The 18,364-nt window shown below is 39.8% G+C and overlaps 2 protein-coding genes across 15 annotated transcripts in view; both read right to left on the reverse strand.

Annotated features, from left to right (window-relative positions):
* LOC108142282 (potassium voltage-gated channel protein Shaker) overlaps window positions 1–18,364 on the reverse strand; it is a 143,807-nt gene that overhangs the window by 50,825 nt on the left and 74,618 nt on the right. For 2 of the 14 annotated variants that reach the window (XM_017266017.2, XM_017266028.2), the window contains exon 1: window positions 652–951. The exons of 11 other annotated variants lie outside the window; for them this stretch is intronic. In XM_017266017.2, the coding sequence (XP_017121506.1) occupies window positions 652–833 (182 nt within the window). In that variant the 5' untranslated portion in view covers window positions 834–951. Of the gene's footprint in view, window positions 1–651; window positions 953–18,364 lie in introns of those variants that run through there. One more of the 14 variants, XM_017266018.2, reaches the window with a different exon arrangement.
* On the reverse strand, window positions 990–16,875 carry LOC108142287. The gene is made up of 2 exons (XM_017266033.2): window positions 14,859–16,875; window positions 990–1,041 (listed from the first exon to the last, which is right to left on the reverse strand). The coding sequence occupies exons 1-2, from the start codon at window positions 15,148–15,150 to the stop codon at window positions 1,013–1,015; spliced, it is 321 nt and encodes a 106-aa protein (XP_017121522.1). The 5' UTR covers window positions 15,151–16,875; the 3' UTR covers window positions 990–1,012.

Raw genomic sequence — 18,364 nt, forward strand, 5'->3', positions numbered from 1 at the left:
TATGCTGCTTTGCCTGCAAAGCTCTGAAAACTATTTCAAAATGTTTGGAAACTTTATACTTCAGAGTTTTTATATGGAAAAAGTCCCTTGTCAATAAATATCCATATCGCTTGTAAGATGCTTTATTTCTCAGACATAAAACTTAGTTTTATGAAGATGTTCAGATTGTTAAAATTAAATCTTACATCATAAATAGCTTTGGAGTACGGTGAAGGATATTTTCTGTCGTACTTAAAGATATATAAATTAATTTTAAGATTTTTTACGATAGTTGAAACTAACAAGAACCATTTCTTGGTAACTATTTTATTTGCAAAATTTTGGAAGTAAATGTTTTTAGAATTTTTGAATTTGGAATATATCAATCTTGAATAAATTATTGATTGTATATTTTTTAAGGCAAGAAATAAAGCCTGATTTGATTCAAAAGGGAAACTTTTTTATTTGCCAAATTGTAAATGGAATTAATTCAATCAAACAATTTCAAATATAGAATTTTTAAAATTTAGAATTTACAACTTTTTATACAATTTTTCATAAGAAGTAGAAGCAATTGTAACTTGTTTATAAATTGTAAAATCGTAAAAAGTAAAGTATTTTAATGGTAAGGTGATTGTGCTTCAAAAATTAATGGAAAATTTGTGGGCATACCCGTAGCCGTCGAGGGAGTTGCGCTGGAGCTGCTGCTCGCGCAGCTGGAGCTTCCGCTCGGCGATCTTCTTCTGCTCCTCCTTCTGCTCGAGCTGCTCCTTCTGGTGCTGCTGCTGCTGCTGCTGCTTCTTGCGGTGCTGCCGATCCTCACCAAGGCCGTAGAGGCCGGCGACGGCGGCCATGCCACCAGGTGGTCAGTCCTGACCCCGATCCCGAACCCAATCCCAAACTCACTTGGGGTCGCACACTCACTCGGATTCACTGGGGGACGACTGCTTGTCACTGGACCGATTGTCATGGATCGATTGCTGTGGCCGCGGATTGTGCCATTCGCTCATTTTCACTTTCGTTTTCATTTTAATTATCGCGGCATTTCACTTAAATACATGGCTAATAGAGGTGGCAAAACAAACGAATTGGTTATCGATTATTTCGATTGTTTTGGACTACTTTCAAAAGTGCCAGTTCATTATAATTTCCTGTTGCCTGCAAAAATGTTAGGCACCTTTGAATTTAAAAGAAATATCTATCGGACATGGGGCTTTACTAAGCTGTTCTCAGCCATAAGTCATAATCAAACTATCGATAATAACCTACTGCTATTGATAGCTTGTCATCTTTAGTAGACAATATAGCTGGTAATCTCGGGGTACGATTAAGACCCTTAAAATGTGCAATTAAACCTATATGTACATATATAGTATATATATTTCTAGCTGCTTTTCGCTCGTCCCCCGCGACACTCTTTCGATTTCCAACTTCCGCTTTTCCGGCTCACTTCGATTGCCTTCTTTTTTTCCCTCTATTCACCTTGTTTTTCCCTTCATCCCCCATTCTTTTTTCCCGTACCTCCCACTCGCTTGGCAAATCAATTAGCGTGCCCTGAGCCCTGAGACTTATGTAAGTATTGCGTAATACCAGCCATAATTGCATCGCTGTTGGTTCTACTACTTTGTTGTTTGGCTTGAAGCACATTGCTGGGAAAGCAAACAAAAAACGCACAGGAGAGTGAATCACATCACATCAATTCGAATCGAATCGAATCGAATCGTATCGAATCGTATCGAAACCAACTCGCAAAGGCAAACAAAGCTGGCATTTGCGCCGCATGTGGTATTCGGCATGTTCAATCTATTATCAAATGGAATTCGGATGCCTCATGTCTGCCTTAATAAATTAACTTCGATTTAGAAGGGATGCAGGAGATTCTATCTCAGCCATTTGATGAGATTAAGGATATCGACTTAATATTATTATTGTTCCTAATAATTCAAAATGTTTATGAAATCCAAACCCAATTTAATTTCCTCTTCAATCGTTACTATGCATTAAGACAGTTAATTGAATTTTATAACATCGCCTTGCTGCGTTATAAAAATAAATAATATCTCATTAATTACTTAAAATAAAAATAGCTCATAAATTACTTGCGCTGAAAATGTTATGACATAGAGATTGCTTCCAATCAGCTGAAATTGTGCATATGCATATAAGATTAATGCTTTCTTCATCATTGCTAATTGATATTTGTTTTTATCTTTATTTGAATTATGCCCATTATTTTAATGGAGAGCGGTGTATTCATGGGCATGCACATTACACATCCGCACTTCATTTCGAATTACAAATGCAGAAGCATGCCTTGCCAGCTTAAAATTGCAAATTAAACTGGAAAGTTAAATAAATTAAGGCAGATTTTAGCGCTGCTCTTTCGGTAATCAACAACGAATTGGCTGTCTCATCTCATTGTAAATAGAAGATGCTAAATTGCAAATTGCAAATTGCAAACTGCAAACTGCAAACTGCAGTTTTGTGGCCCAAGTGGCAAGGTGGCATTTATTAGGCCAAAAAGGCTTTAAGCCGTATGTGGAAATTGCTTCCGTGTTGAAATTGAGTTAACAATGCTTGGTGCTCAGGTGCCAAAGAGCTCAATGCTGGGTCGGGTTTTATTGATTTATGCGCCCTCGCATCACGTATACGCCTCGTGTTGCTCTTGCTGTTGCTGTTGCTGCTACTATTGCCCTAATCTTCTTCAGTCGGTGGTTTGTCTGTCTGTCAGTCGGTCGGTAGGTCGGTCGGTCGGTCGGTCGGTGGTTCGTTTGACGGTGGCCATTAGGTGACAGTTGCCCGGCTGCACAGGCTTAAAATGCAATGCCAAACACTTGCGTTGACGCTGACGTTCATGTAAGCGCATTAACTCATACAGCAAACGGGTAAATCGTCGGCAAAAGGCGAGAGGGGAGGGTGTGAGTAGGCAGCATAGGCCTCGGCCAGCCGGCAAGGTCATGGCCAGAGTGTGGGTCGAGGGGGGGTGGACCAGTCCATCGGCCATTCAATTACGGCGACAGAAAGGGCATCCGAGGTGTTCGAGGCAACCATCGCCTCCCTGGGCAATCGCCTCGTTCACTGGCTTACAAGCATGCTCACATGGGCCAGACTGTAAGGCCGCAGGTTACTTATTTGTGGGTCAACATATTTCTGTAAATTTGACTGATTTATCGCATTTTAACCCAAGCCCTATATTCAACTGCATCCAAATTAGAGTTATTAAAATGCTTTATTCCTATTTTAAAACGTTAATTTTTCCTAAGAACATTTATAAAAATTAAAACAATTTCTTAGTATGTCGTTTTAAATTCGAAGTAACTTAATTCAATTGAATTTAGTTTCTATACAAAAATAAGCTGTACAAAATTGATATTCATAATATTAATTAAACTTCTTAACACTTTTTTGCTGTCCACTTTAAGACGCCTTAAAAATTCCTTATAAATCACTAGAGCTTTCTTTGCTGTGACCCTGGTGACCCTGATCTAAATAGAATTAGCTTCGTTACTGAACTTGAACTTGAATCTGGTAAGTCAGTAAGCTGTGGACTTAAGAAATATAAGCTTAGTTTATTTATAGTTATTTATAGGTAGTCCTCAACTCATCAACCCACACTCTCCCTTTGCTTTTCGCATTTTGTGGCTGTAATTTCAGTGCTCATCAGTATGATCATTAATATGAACATGATGTGGCTGGCCACAAATGAGGTGGGCGTGGCTGTTAAGAGGGCGTTGCCTGTACACAAAAACCCATTCAACTCGTTATTAAATTAGAATCAACTAAATTAAATGCGAGAGCTGCATTGAGAGTGGGTGATGGAAATGGGAGTGAGTATAAAATGCGCGTTGGAGCGCATCCACATATAACGCACCACCCAAACACCACCCAACTGAACCACACAACTGAACCACCAGTTTCTCCACTTCCTTTGCCTTTAATTGAGTTCTGCGCTAATTTGAAAGCAATAAAACAATGCCTGGAAAATGGGTGGCAAAATGGAGGTGAAGTCCTGCCCGCATAATGCGCATCTAATGCACTTCCAGCCTCCTATTTTCTGCGTTTTTCGGACAAACAGGTAATAGAGCCAAGTGTCATGTGAAATTTGCCAAAATTAAATTGGTTTTTTGCATTAGCACGAAACGAATGCGAAAGAGCGGAAAATAAGACAGCAGTATAAATTAAATAATGGAAAATACATTTTCCACTGGATTCTTTGCTTTTAGCATTATGTAGCCTATTATCTGCCTAAATTAACCCATAGCTTTATTTTGTTTTCTGAGATTAAACTTATGCAGCATATGGATGCAGTCAAATAGCTTTGTCTTACTTTAAGCTTTTTCTTTTTAACAAACTTACTGAATTCATCCATTAATAAAATGAACTAATAAGAAGGAGAGTTAATTTATTTCTTAAACAAATTTTCAGCTTTAGTTGTAGTACCAACATTCTGGTGGTTTATATTCTGTAGCTTAAAATTCAATTCAAAATCCTTCCTTTCACACTCTCACTCATATGCAATATACATACTATTCATATTAAGTTAGCAAAATACTTGTCTGCCTAGAAAATTGCAAAGTCAAAGGCCGATTATTTAATGGGTTAAGCTGGAAACTGCATTGAAAGGCCATGTGATATAATACTCGCAGCCGAAACTGTGAGCTTAGTTTCAAAATACACATAAATAAAATATTCAAACTAATGACAAGAATCTCTTCGGGGCCGCCCCCTATTGCTGTCCCACTCTCACGGCCTTCCATCTCCATCTCCATCTCTCTCTCTCTCTCTTTGGTGCCACATTTATATACATACTGCTGTGCCACAACTTCTATATAGAAGGATGACATAGTTGAGGCTGCAGGAACTGCGTTCCGAGATCCCCGTGGTGCCATAAACATTTCGAAACGTTTCGTTTCGTTTTCGCTTTCGCTTGGTTAATGCAAAAATTATTGTTTTATGCACACAAGAAATCAAGGGGGTTGGGGTTTTTGGCTGTTTAATCTCCACTTTGGCCAAAAAGGGGTGATAATGGGGGCTTTGGCGGTTTCGTTTCATTTCGTTTCAGTTTGCCATCCACTCAGCCCGGCCTTCTGATTGATTGATTGATATGCCCGGTGATGCAGCCAAGTTGCACGGTGCACAAAAATGTCATCGCTAACCGAAAAATTGTACATAGCTTAGCTGTTACTTGGCGACATTTTGACATTGCGACTTTTTGTTTATCAGAATAATAGTAGTGACACATAAAAATGGGTGTCTAAAAGTACGACAGTGAGTATTTTTATTTAAAATTGTGAAAATGTGAAACAAACTGTCAACTTGTTCAAATAGCGAAATTTCAACTATTTTTTAATGAATGCCATAAAGTATTTAATTCCCATACTCTAAAGGACATTTTTGCAATTTATGTTTTATTAAATTTGAAGCTATGATAATAATTTTTATAAAGCTAGAGCTTTTACTTAATTCTATGAGACTATACAAAATTAAATTCAATTTATTTATTTTGTTAAAAAAGTATAAATGAAAGTAGTTAGTTCGCCTTCTTTAAGGTCGAAACGCAGAATTTGTCTATATTAAATAGTTTTTAGAACTAAATGTGCTGCTTATAAAATCCTCAAACCTTAAACATCTCAAATTATAATATAAATAATTTGATTTGTTTTAAAAACCATTCCAAGCGCAAGGTAGTATTGCATTTTGCATAAATGTATTTTGTATAAATCTTAGAAATTAATCTTTGGAGGAATAAGCCATATTTTGTTCACTGTTTGCAAATCTTTGCCGGGCCCACATGTGTAAAAAGGTGTGGATGGAAAACGGGCTGGGAAATGTGGGCGAAACAGTTTTGCCAGCGGCCAACGGCATTGACAAAAGCCAGCTCTAAACGAGAAGCATTTACCGAAGGCAAATACAAAATTTATCGATTAGAAAATGACAGCGGAAATGCCAATGCGATGAAGGCTCTGCCTGAGGGGAGGTCAAAGGTTGGGGCACGGAGAGCGACAGCGAGAACAAGAGGGAGCGAGAGGAGTGAGGAGTGAGGAGTGAGGAGCGAGGGAAACAGGGACAACAAATTGGAAATGACAGACAAGCGCCGACAAATATCAGAGCTGACATTCCTAGAAACTTGAGGGCAAAAAAAAGTTGAGTTTTGTTTAGGAGGAAATGGGAGGGGGGAGGGCGGTGAGTATTCGTGCGTGCTTGGTCATTCCCCTTAGGCACCTGATTCACCTGCCACCACCCACGAACCACCCCCTATCATTTGGTCGGTAAACAAACCGCGATGAAAATTTTAGCCCTACTTTAACCTCAACGCCCTGTTCATAGGTGGATTTATTAATTGCCAGATGTCAGAATCCGAAGCAGGAAATGATTCATGACGCTTTGCCTCAGTGGCATTTCGTATTTTCCCGCTCTCTCTTTTAAAGCCAAATTAAGCTGGCTGTGAAAAAGGTGGGTCATGTGGAAATACCCTTAAAACTTTAATTGAAATTCTTTATGCAAATTTCGTCTATGCAAGCATTTGCAATTGCATTTCTCGGCATCACAAAAAACAATATATAACAAAAAAAAAATCGAAAAACACAAACAACAATTTTGTTCAACAATTTAATTTTCTGCCATTTATTTTGGCCGGACTCTAAGAAAATATATGTATGTGTTGGTCTATTTGGCCTGGTCAATACATATATATTTCATGCAAAATGTGTAAACAAATGCAAAATAGAATTTTATTTCAATTTTCCATGGGGCAATTGGTCTGGTTTTGTTATTGCCATTATTTCTGGTTTGTTCAGTTCTGTTCGGTTCTGTTGTTTATGGACGCTTCGTAAATTCATTTTTAGTGGGAATTAAAAATGCAATTCTTCTCGACTTCAACGCCCAAAAAAACACATACCAGTGCACATAAAGAGCAATTTGTGAGGCTTTGAAGTAGCTCTTTTGTGTGTATTTCTCAATTTTGCACAATTTCCATAATATTCACCAAAAAGTCATCGCATAATCCTCTAGAAAAGCCACACAAGCACAAGAGCCAGCAGCATTATCAGCTAATTTTCCACTCTTAACTTCTCACTTCCACCCGTTTAGTGTGGGGGTGAGAGTGGGCGTGGGCCTTGAAATTCATAAAACTGCAAAGGTTGACAAAGTTAAATTTCTGCCAGCCAAGCTTCCCTTTGCTCTGCCTCCGAAAAGCTTACTTTGCTCGTCTACATGGACACAGATAATTGACACTAACATGGATGGCAACACCCTCACACACATGCACTGACCACAACACACATACACACACCAACACACACCGAAAAATGGCCGAAAAATGAGAAGGAAAGTTGAAAAAGAAAGGCAGGACAGAAATTTTATTGCCACTGGGACTTTCATCACCTTTTAAGGCCAGTGTTTTCACAATTAATTTACGATAATTTCGATTTAAGTGTGGCAAATTCCAGGGAAAACTCTTTGCCTCGCTCCCGAAAAAGTAGGCAATGGATTTTTTCATTTCCTGTCAACTTACTTTGTATGTGTGTGTGTGTAGTCCTTCTCGCTTCAAATTCAACATTGTTGTTGGCAACATTTTGTGTGTGTTATTTTTGGCTTGGTAATACCATTAAAACTTTGTTGTCTAACATACCCAAAAGCAACACTAAAAGCGAGCAACAACAACAATAGCAAGGACTCAACTCGGGCATGCCAGTCAGGATACAGGCGAACAATTAAGTTTGCCATTAAATCGCTTCTCCCAACTGTCTATATACCCTGTGAAAAAAAAACAAGGGAAGGCCTTTCAGTCCGCACAATATTAGCTGTATTCTAGTTTTTCTTTTTAAATTGGTAAGCAAATTTTTAGTTTTGGAGAAATCTCAAATGTAAGCCATATTTAACTTAAATAAAATGCAATTAAAAAAAAAGAACTATTAGGTCCATTTCATATAATATTATGATTTAATATATAATTTTGATACTAAATATAAAATTTTGAATTCAATAGTCAGATATTTATTTTTACTATTTCATTTTTTTATCAGTTAAAGTAATTTCTTAAGGTATTTTGAGCTGCAAAATAATATCTATAGAATCCACACATTTGTACATAATAGCTTAACTGTCAAAGGATTAACCACTTTCGCAGATAAAATTCATCTGCGAGAAAATACCTCAAGTGACACCCTTTAAAAAGCGGGCGAACAGGATGTGCCAGAGGAAGAGGAACTAGTAACAATGTTGCTTGTTATTAACATTTATAGTTTCGTGTCGAGTTTAGTTGAATCCCAGTCTATGGGGTCTGTCCCTCTCTCGCTCTTGCTGTGCCACCCATCTCGCTCGCACCTTTTTTCCGACAATTTCGAACTCTTTTCCTGGGCGCTAGCTTGAAATTTGTAAACTGAGACTGGGCCCGAGTTCATTTTTGGCCACTCGGACTTTGGCGCACGTGACTTTCAAAGTTGAACGAAAGTTTTGCTGGCCACAGACAAAAGGCATTTCATGAACTCGCCGTGGCATATGCAAATCGATTGACACACACGAAAATTAAGCTGCACAAATTTAATTAGGCTAAGTGCAGTGAAAATCAATGAAAGCCAGGTTAAAAAAAAGATAACTCGTTTTAATTAGGGGAACAAAAGTTCTGTGCCTTTGCATTTCTTTTTTTGCCGCGTGCTTCGCTTATATGAGTGTTTCTCTCTGTGTGTGTGTGTGTTAGCCAAGTTCTAATTCCTCGACAGTGGTTGTATCGATTTTGCTTACCAAAAAGCTGGAAGCAAAAATAAAAAGGCAAAAAAAAATGAGAGCGCTAGGGAGTAAAGGAAAGTTCCTTTTGGACAGAGCGTGTGTTGCACCTGCCGCAGGGACTTAGGGTTAAATAAAGCCAAAGCAATGGCTAAAACTAAAGCACAACACGATTTTTATAGACACACACTCTGTGTAGGGCCGGGAAATTAGAGAATTAGAGAAATAGAGAGAATGAGCCAGAGAAACAGAAGCCCAAGCCCAAGTTGGCCTGACATTCGCGCATTTTTATGTTAATTTTTATTGCTCATTTTTACTGTTGCTTGTTGTGGTTGCTCTTGGCACTGCCGCTGCTGCCATTTGAATTAATTTTATTTAATTTGCGATTCTTTCCACCCTCTACTTGGCCAATTGTTTTTTTTTTTTTGCTTAATTTAGCACTGAAGTTTTTGTGTAGGCGCCCAAAAATGGAACACTTGGCGGCAATAGATCTTGAAAAGCCAGAAAAGAGAAAGGAGTCGAATTGAAATTAAATGGACTAATATATAATATATAAGCACTGCCTTTCAATTGCAAATTTTTGCCATTTTTTTCTTCGCCTTTATTTCAAAAGTCGGAAATTCATTTATGTTATTGTCCAGAGTGCTCGACTATTTTAGACGGATTACCTGGCGGATGAGCGATAAGTCCATTGGCATAATGTACTTTTAAAATGTCAAACAGAATGTCAGTTTAAATTTATGCAATTATCTCTGCCTTATAAGTCTGGAATTCATTTCATTAATTTCTGTAATCTGGGAAACTTTTCACCTAGAAGCCGGTGAAAATGAGTTCCGCCTTCGTTTTCATTTAGCACCCGGATTGAAGGCGTCCTAATGCAGTGGATCCTGCTGCATAATTGAAATGCATCCACTGCCGACGCCATCCTCACGTTTCAAGGAGCTTGGCCAAATGCTAATCGATTCCGAAATGCGATTCGGAATTCTATTTTAACATTAATGAAATTTTTTCGCCCCGGCACCAACAATGGAGGAAAAAAAAGCAACGACGAGGCAACGAGGAAAACGAACGAAATGTGCGTGCTTCCCACCGTCTTGAGCTGGCTTCACTTGCTTGTTGGGTTTTTGGCGATTTTCTGCATGATTTCGCAAAGAATTTTCACAAGGGGCGTCGAAGGTAGGAAAAGGAAAAGCCTTTGGCTTGATACGAATACCCTGCAACTTGGGGATAATCCCAGAGCTAGCTGCTTTCCTGAAAGCCAGCGATAAACTTAAGAGTGCAGTCAATAGGAAAGTCTTTTCAATCATGGGTTTTGCAAAAGTGGGCATATCAATTTTCTTTCTGTTCGTTAGAAGATGCCAATAGAGGGGAGTACGAGTATAGCAATAAATATTTATGTTTTTCGATTAAAGTGGGTTTTGTCTTGTATGCGGTTAGTTTAAGAGTTTTAAAGTCAGATCTTTTTTGTTGGCTATTTTAGGGATTACAAAATAATATTCTTTCATAGTTCCTATTTTTATTATATTGATGGCTCTGTGTCAAAGACTTTTTACTTAAACTAAAGCCTTAAAATTTTTTTTAAGAACATTTTTGTTTTTAATTATAAGCTATCCATTTGAAATAGGAACATTTAGCTTTTGACGATTTTCCGTGGAAGTACGTTTTCTAAATATAAAAGAATTTAGCCATGCTTGTAATTAAGCAAACTTTTAGTATTCCTTAAACTTCATCTGGCGGGGGAAGCATGGAAAGTGTATATAACTTTCGTTTTATCACGACCATTTTCCTGCCTGTTTATTGCCATTTTATTCCTTTCATTTTTCTCTCGCTCGTTTGGCTCGCACGGATTTGGCTTTCGCTGGAGCCCCCCGCCCGCGACAACAATTGTAACAATTTTTGCCAATGCCACTACCACTGCTGCTTCTGCTGCTGCTGCTGGCGGCATCTTTTGAAGCCCTCGCCCGCTGTGCGCTGTCTGGCAGGATAATGCGAACAAGTGGATGAAAATGTTTGACACGGAACAACAAGGAGCAGCGGGAGCCAAACTGCAGCCAAACTCCCGTACAACCACCTCTCCCCCCACAATTCACTGAAAAATACAGCCCACTCCAATGCCTTTCGCCCCGAAAAGTATGCTATGTATGCCGTGCTGTGGCCTCCTGTCTCCTTGATGCTACTTCCGTTTCCGCTTTGTGCAGCAGCTGCTTCTTGTTTGGCCTTTGGGAGCAAATTTGAAAATAATTTACAATGACGTCACTGGTTGGCGGTGGGGTGCATATGTTTATATAACACTGCATAACTCTTTCGCAGTGGATTCCTCCTCGGGCCCACAGTGCGTATGCTTGACCTTCAAATTGGCTTCAAGCGGCCGCAGATCAATAAATGTTCTCTCTTTCTACCACCCCCCCACCACAATTTCTTTTTGTTTTTTTCTGTTTTTTTGGTTTGTTATATTTTTGCTGCTTGTTGAGTCGTAAAAAGAATTACGAAAAAAAAAACAAATAAAAACGCAAAAAAAAAAGAGTGAGAGCCAAGCGAAAACGGAAAAACCAAATAAAACTGTGAAAAGCCGGGGCCACACAAAGAAATAAAAAAAAAAAAAAAAAAAAAAAACACAGAAAGAAGAAACCGAAACCAAAACCTAAAAAGAGGAACGCAAAACGAGGAAGAAAATTGGTGTGTTTGTGTTTGGGTGCTCTGGCTATGTTTGTTTCAAATTAAAATCACGCAGCGCACGTGCAATCTACACACACACACACACACATACACCAATATTTCCACCTCTCGGCAGCATATTAAAAGCCCAAAACTCGACATCGCCGCAGTGCGTAACTTTCTCGATTCTCCATTCTCCTGTCTCCTTTCTCCGTTCGCCATTCGCATTTCCACATTTCTCCGAGCAGCAGCCTCCAAACCGGAGGACCCAAATCCACTGGCAAGAGATTCCGGATCCAGGCGAATAATTTACAATATCCATACCCAGATAGATGACACACTTGGCGCAAAACTATTTTGCTTTCTTACTACTTTTCACCGCAAACTGCTGTAACTTAAAGTTTATGCAAAGAAGAATAACTTCTGCTTTAGAAAATTTTATGCAAATGAGGAAAAACTGTACAGATTTTAATTAATTACAGTTAAAAGCTTAAAAAGTTATCTTTATGGCGTTTTACCATAAAGTGAGTCTTAAATTAAGTGCACAAATTAGAAAAGAAAGTATAAAAGAGTCTTACTGAAACATTAAATATTTTATGGTGACAATGTAAAACTGTGGCATTAATTCCCCAAGTATATAATAGCATATAGAGTGGACAGGAACTCTGGGGATATTTTTGATGACCAACCGAATTTCTTTTAGTGTGCGTGTGTCAGTGGCATACCGCAAACATATGCGCATAAATATATACATATGTAAGTTGGCAATTGGGCCAAAACTAAATGGGCGAGCGTGGCAGGAAGGAAAAAATGGAGCGAAAGAGTTGGCACTCACGCATTCAATCAGAGATGTTTTTCATTTCTTATTTCATTTTTTTGAAAATGGAAAATCGAAAAATGTGGTAATCGCAAAGTGGTAAGTGGAAAAACGGGAAAATCGGAAATCTACAGCTGAAGACAGTCTACAGTCGGCACTTTAAAGCCACTCGATGTACGGTGGAGAGGCGAAAGACAAAGCCGAGTTGGCCTCAGTGGAATTAGGAGAGCTTAGCAAAGAGGGGATTTATTAGCGTCGGTAGAGAAGCTGCTGCTGTTGTTGTTGTTGCCATAACCACTTAACCCACACACACCCAGGCACCCAGAAACCAAGGGGTTAAGAGAGGGGGTTGGGTTGGGGGACTTGGGGCCACACTCGACGCATTTACGATTGAGCTGGAGCTAAGCCTAAGCCTCGGCGCCTAAAAAACCGAGCTATGTGCGTGCGAATGGCCTCCAATTCAGTGTTTCCCCCGAAAAGGGGTGTTCCCCGTACTCGTATTCAACCGCAAACTGCTTTTGTTTTATGATGTTTCACTTGCCAGTTGTTGCTCAAACTCAGACCACCCCACCCCATCTTCCTGTTGCCTCAGCTGCTTGCATGCAAAGTTCAATCAAAATAAATCAGTTGCCTAGAACATTACACAAAAACAGCAAAGGGAAGGGAAGGGAAGGGAAGGGTAGGGAAGGGAGGGTTGGTGGGCACTGAGCCCCCATTAGTGGATAAGGGTTAAGGAGAAGACTGGGCTGTCGAGCCGTCACGGCATATCCACCCTCCCCTCGAACCCCTCGCCACACCGTTCGACTTCTTCAACTCTTCAAGTGCCCAATTAATTTTGGCGTGTGCGAGTCAAACTTGAATTTAATCGCAAATACAATAAGAACATGGCGTAAAAAAAAAAAAAAATAAAAGCACAAAACACAAAACACAAAACAAAAGGAGAAGCGTACACAAAAGAAGCTTAGAGACGAGGCAGAATAATAACCCCATATGCCTTGTGCTCAAGTTGTAATAGGGAAAAACCTCAGCTGCTCTTAGACAAATTAATGAAAAGAGCGAGAATCCGAACTAATTTCCATGGAAAACTGGGTGGCGGTAAGTTTTCCAAGACATTCCAGCTACTTGTAAAACAATGGATGGTAAAATTATAGGAAACCTCTTGTTTTGTTGAGTGATAAAGCCACAAAACGGAGTTTTAACTGTTACACAGAAGGAATTAACAGTTTGTAAAACCTTCGCGAGTAATAGCCATTACATGGAAAAAAACTTCGATGGGTTCACATTTATTTTCCAATGCGTAGAATTAATATACTCTCTTAGGCAATGAAATGAAATCCCCTTTTTAAGCTTTAATAAAACATAAATAAATAAAATCAATGTGGTATTTAATATACAAATTTGTTGTTGACCACATGCCAATTTTAATAAATGGCTTAAACTATTCTAATGATCTTAGTTTTGATCCTTGGGGGCAGGCTTTGTATATGTATTAAAATTACCCAATCTGGTTTGCCTTGTGCATATTTCTTTGACTATTCTATTTTGGTTTAGCTTCGGCTGTGATTTTAAGTTTGATTTACAATTGCAAATTGGGTCAACTTGTTTTTCTTTTAGCTTCGGCTGCTTTCCCCTCTGCCTTTGTGGCTCGTTCAGTTTTTGACGGCGCCAATGCGTCGTATGAGCAATTCGCCAGTTTCTCTTTAGGCTCCTTTGGCTCTTTTGGGCCACTCCACTGGCTGTGGCAGAAAGGCCACTGAAATGGAAATGGAAATGGCAATGGGAATGGAAAGGGAAATAGAAATGGAAAATGGCAATAGGAATTGAAGTTGCTTATGCAAGCAAAACTTCAGTGGTGTGCCTCTTCACATTCTTCCCTCCGCCGTCAGTCCTCCGTCCTCCGTCATCCGTCCTCCATCCTCCATCCTCCGCCCCCGTGACCCTTGACCCCAGAACCCCGCTGACTAGAGTGAAATATTAATTAACTCGACCTGCAGCTGCTAAGTTGGCTTGGAGCTGGACAACAACCAGCCAGCACTACCTTTTCCACCGGAGGCTGCAGCGGTGTGGATTCGAGTGGCGCCCCAAGGCAAATTATGTTGGCCGTGTTCGGGTCCGTTTACCGTTTACCGTTTGCCATTGCATTAATTAAGGTAAACAAACACAGATAGTGCGATACGGTAGCCTCAGAGCTCTAAGCTGATCATGTCCTGGCCATTGTTACTCTTTTCTGTTCTTTTATTTTTCTTTCTTATTTTTTTCTTTTTCAACCACGGCGACAACCACGCGACGCACGTTGCTTAAGTGGCTCCTTAAGCTCTCCTTTAAACACCTTTTAAATGGAGTTTTTCCTTCTGCTTCGTTTTGCGCGACACGCACCGCGTTCTGAATAACAACAATAACAACAACAACAATAACAACAACAAGAGTTACATTTAAAAAAAAAAAGAAAAACACACACTCACATTCACCGAAAAAAAAACAACAACAATAATCACGCGCGGCAACGCGGCACGCAGCACCTGCTTTAAAAAGAAGTGCGAGTGGGGGGAGCGAGGTTAAAAAAGTATTGAAAACTGGAGAAAAACTCCAGTTGTCTGATTGATACGATGACTGACTGACTAACTGACTGACTGATTGACTAACTCACTGACTGTCTAACTGACTGACTGACTGATTGACTAACTGACTGACTGACTGACGACAGTCGCCGCCAAGCGCGGAACGCGTTGCACGATTACGTTGTGACGACGTGACTGCGACTGCGACGACTGAACCGAACTGAGGCGCTGCAAAAGTGTCCAGCGCCACCAGCCGTGGCCCAAGCACCAGCACCAGCACCACCGCCGAAGCCGACGAACGGCGAGCCGAACGGCCTGCGGAGCCACGAAGCCACTATGCCACGATGCCCCACGTTGGGCGCCACGAACCAGCCACGAACGCTTTGGGCCGAGGCGAACACGTGCGATTTGCTGCATTGGCTCCGACTTCGACTCCGACTCCTGCTCCTACTCCGACTCCTCTGGATCGGATGGCATGGAGTTTCCCAGCGCTGCACTCCGACTCCGCTAGCGCCTCTGCGTGTTGCGTGCCGAGCGTTGTGTCTGTGTCTGTGTCTGTGTCAGCGTGTGTGTGTGGCATGTGCTATGTGTGCCGTGTGTGTGTGGCAGGTACCGCTCCTGTTCCCGCTGGCCAAACTGGGCAAAAGGCAAATAGTTTTAGTGCCACTTGGCACGAACACAGGGACCAAAAGCAGGCCCGAAAAAAAATGGGAAATGGAAAATGGGAAAACAACAAAGCGGCCACCACAACAACAATGGCAAAGAGTAGCCTGAGTGAACATGGCTGAGCAAGAAGAGCGGGAACCAGGGACGCAGGGACACAGGGACACTGGCGACACTGGCGACACTCGGGCACCGGCCGCTGGAAACACGGGGCCAGCCGACGGACGGGGTGTCAAACAAAGCGAATGCCGCTTGGGGCCGCTGAGGCGGCGGCCAGTGGCAAAACAACCAAAACATGAAAACTAGGTGAAAACTGTAAATGAACCAAACACAGACACACCAACACATGCACATACACATGCCCGGAGAGCAAGTGAAAATCGAATCGAAGGAGAAACCACAAAAGCCATAACCCCATAGCCCCATCTCCCATCTCCTGGTGGCAAGGTGAACTGCTCCATTATTAATGTGTGCTTTAAAACGCCGCCGGGCTCGTTATGCTTCCTCGGCCTATGACTATGCCTTCGCTTCCCTTTGTTGGGCTCCACTTGATTATAATAATGCGAATAACTGCACACACACCTACACACACACTGGCTCCCAGTAATGCACACATACTCTGGCATATACGTGTCACGTGCGCACTTGAACGCTTTGCTTCCAGCTAGGGACAGCATGGCGTATGAGTAATGCAATTATTAATAAATAAACACATGGCACATTCACGCATACAATCGCGCGCGCAAACAAAGCATGAGAAAGTTCAGGAAAAGGCAAGGAACGGGGAACGGACAGAGAAAGCTGAATAAAGCGCAGCTTTAAGCTTTACCGTTCTATCAAAGTTTGGATAGTAGTTTGTTGGCCAGCTTAAAAGCTATTCAAATGTTGTCTTCAATCAAATAAATCTGGTTTGAGCTAAGCTTTCAAGCTCCGAAGGTGTCTTAAGTTTGAGGAAAGCTTTAAGCTCCAGTGTCCCAACTAAAATAGGTTCCTTTTTTGGAAAATACATTACCAAAACACAAACCATGAATTGTTAGTGCACATCATGTAAAACAATTTTTAAAGATGTTTGCTAATTTATTGAAAAAGTATCTTAAGTCTTTGACCCTAGCTAATGTAGAAATGGTCTGTTAAGATATCTGCACAAAGCGGTTAATATTTTGGCTGTGGGTCTTATTACGGACAAATAACGAAAAAAACAACTGTTTAGAAAGGTATTTTTTTTTTACAAACAACATGAATCGGTTTTGGTTTTAACTACCAAAAAAATAATGCTTACAATTTGAAACTGCTCAGTGAACTCAGTGAATTCGTCGTAAAAAGAGTCACTCCTATGACAATGCGTCTTATTTTGGCCAAGTAACAACAACTTGCGAAAACGCAAAAAACACCAAAATCTGCGGTTTTGTACAAAACCCTGGGAAGTAATAGTCAAATGTTGGAATGTCATACACCGTTGAATTAGTAATAAAATTTCCAATCAAATGGCATTCACAGTTAAAATTTTTTCAGATTTTCGAATTTCGGCAAAAAATGATGATGTACCCCCTTACAAAAAAGTCAAAAATTTGGACAAAAAAAAAATTTGTCAAAAAACGTTTTTCAAAATTCGGTTTTTGCGTCAAGACAAAATAAATTGTTTTCAATCGATCAGGGATGGATGGTATGGGTTGCCAGCTGTTCAAAATAGCAACTCTTCTGACTTAGGGTCTTATTTTGGTAAAGTTACAGCAAAAAGACTCTTCAGAAAAAATTTTGTTTGAAAAATCGCCAAAAATCCCAAAATACGCATTAAAAACTTGGTTTTTGTGTCAAAACCCTTAGAAATAATGGTCTAATGTTGGAATGTCATACACCGTTGAATTCGTAATAAAATTTCCAATCAAATGGCATTCACAGTTAAAATTTTTTCAGATTTTCGAATTTCGGCAAAAAATGATGATGTACCCCCTTACAAAAAAGTCAAAAATTTGGACAAAAAAAAAATTTGTCAAAAAACGTTTTTCAAAATTCGGTTTTTGCGTCAAGACAAAATAAATTGTTTTCAATCGATCAGGGATGGATGGTATGGGTTGCCAGCTGTTCAAAATAGCAACTCTTCTGACTTAGGGTCTTATTTTGGTAAAGTTACAGCAAAAAGACTCTTCAGAAAAAATGTTGTTTGAAAAATCGCCAAAAATCCCAAAATACACATTAAAAACTTGGTTTTTGTGTCAAAACCCTGGGAAATAATGGTCAGATGTTGGAATGTCATACACCGTTGAATTCGTAATAAAATTTCCAATCAAATGGCATTCACAGTTAAAATTTTTTCAGATTTTCGAATTTCGGCAAAAAATGATGATGTAGCCCCTTATCAAAAATGCGAAAATTTGCCATTTTTAAAAAAAAACGTCTTTAAGAAATCGTTTTTTTTTTATCAAAACAAATTGAATTTGTAAATCGATTGGGCCAGATTTTTTAGGTTTCCATTTGCACAAAACCTTTTTGGCTATGCGTCGTATTTTGGCCAAGTTACAACCAAACGACTCTTTGGAAATGTTTTATTTTCCTATTTCTCCAAAAATCCAGCCTTGGAGTCAAACGTTTGAATGTCAATCATCGTTGAATTCGTCACAAAATTTGCAATAAAAGTGTATACATATTGAACAAAAAAGGGTAATAAGGCAGAAAAACCTGCATAATTATTTCATTTTCAATTGGGTCCAAACTAGATTCGATCTTATAGATAACATTAAATATTGATACCAAGTACGGAAAAATACTTATATCTTGTCACTTACCTGCAATATGAAAGCACCGAGACACATTGAGTTTGGTCATCGTAGCGAGCGTAGAGTGTGGCAAAAGGGGAAACAAAGAAAGAAAGCGATTAGAAAGAAATTCATATATGTATTTGCTCAACGAGAGACAAAAGCTATACTTAGTACACAATACGAGAGTTACGAGATATGGTAACTAAATATAT

This window comes from Drosophila elegans, unplaced genomic scaffold (assembly GCF_018152505.1).
Source record: "Drosophila elegans isolate 14027-0461.03 unplaced genomic scaffold, ASM1815250v1 contig_149, whole genome shotgun sequence".
NCBI lineage: Eukaryota > Metazoa > Arthropoda > Insecta > Diptera > Drosophilidae > Drosophila > Drosophila elegans.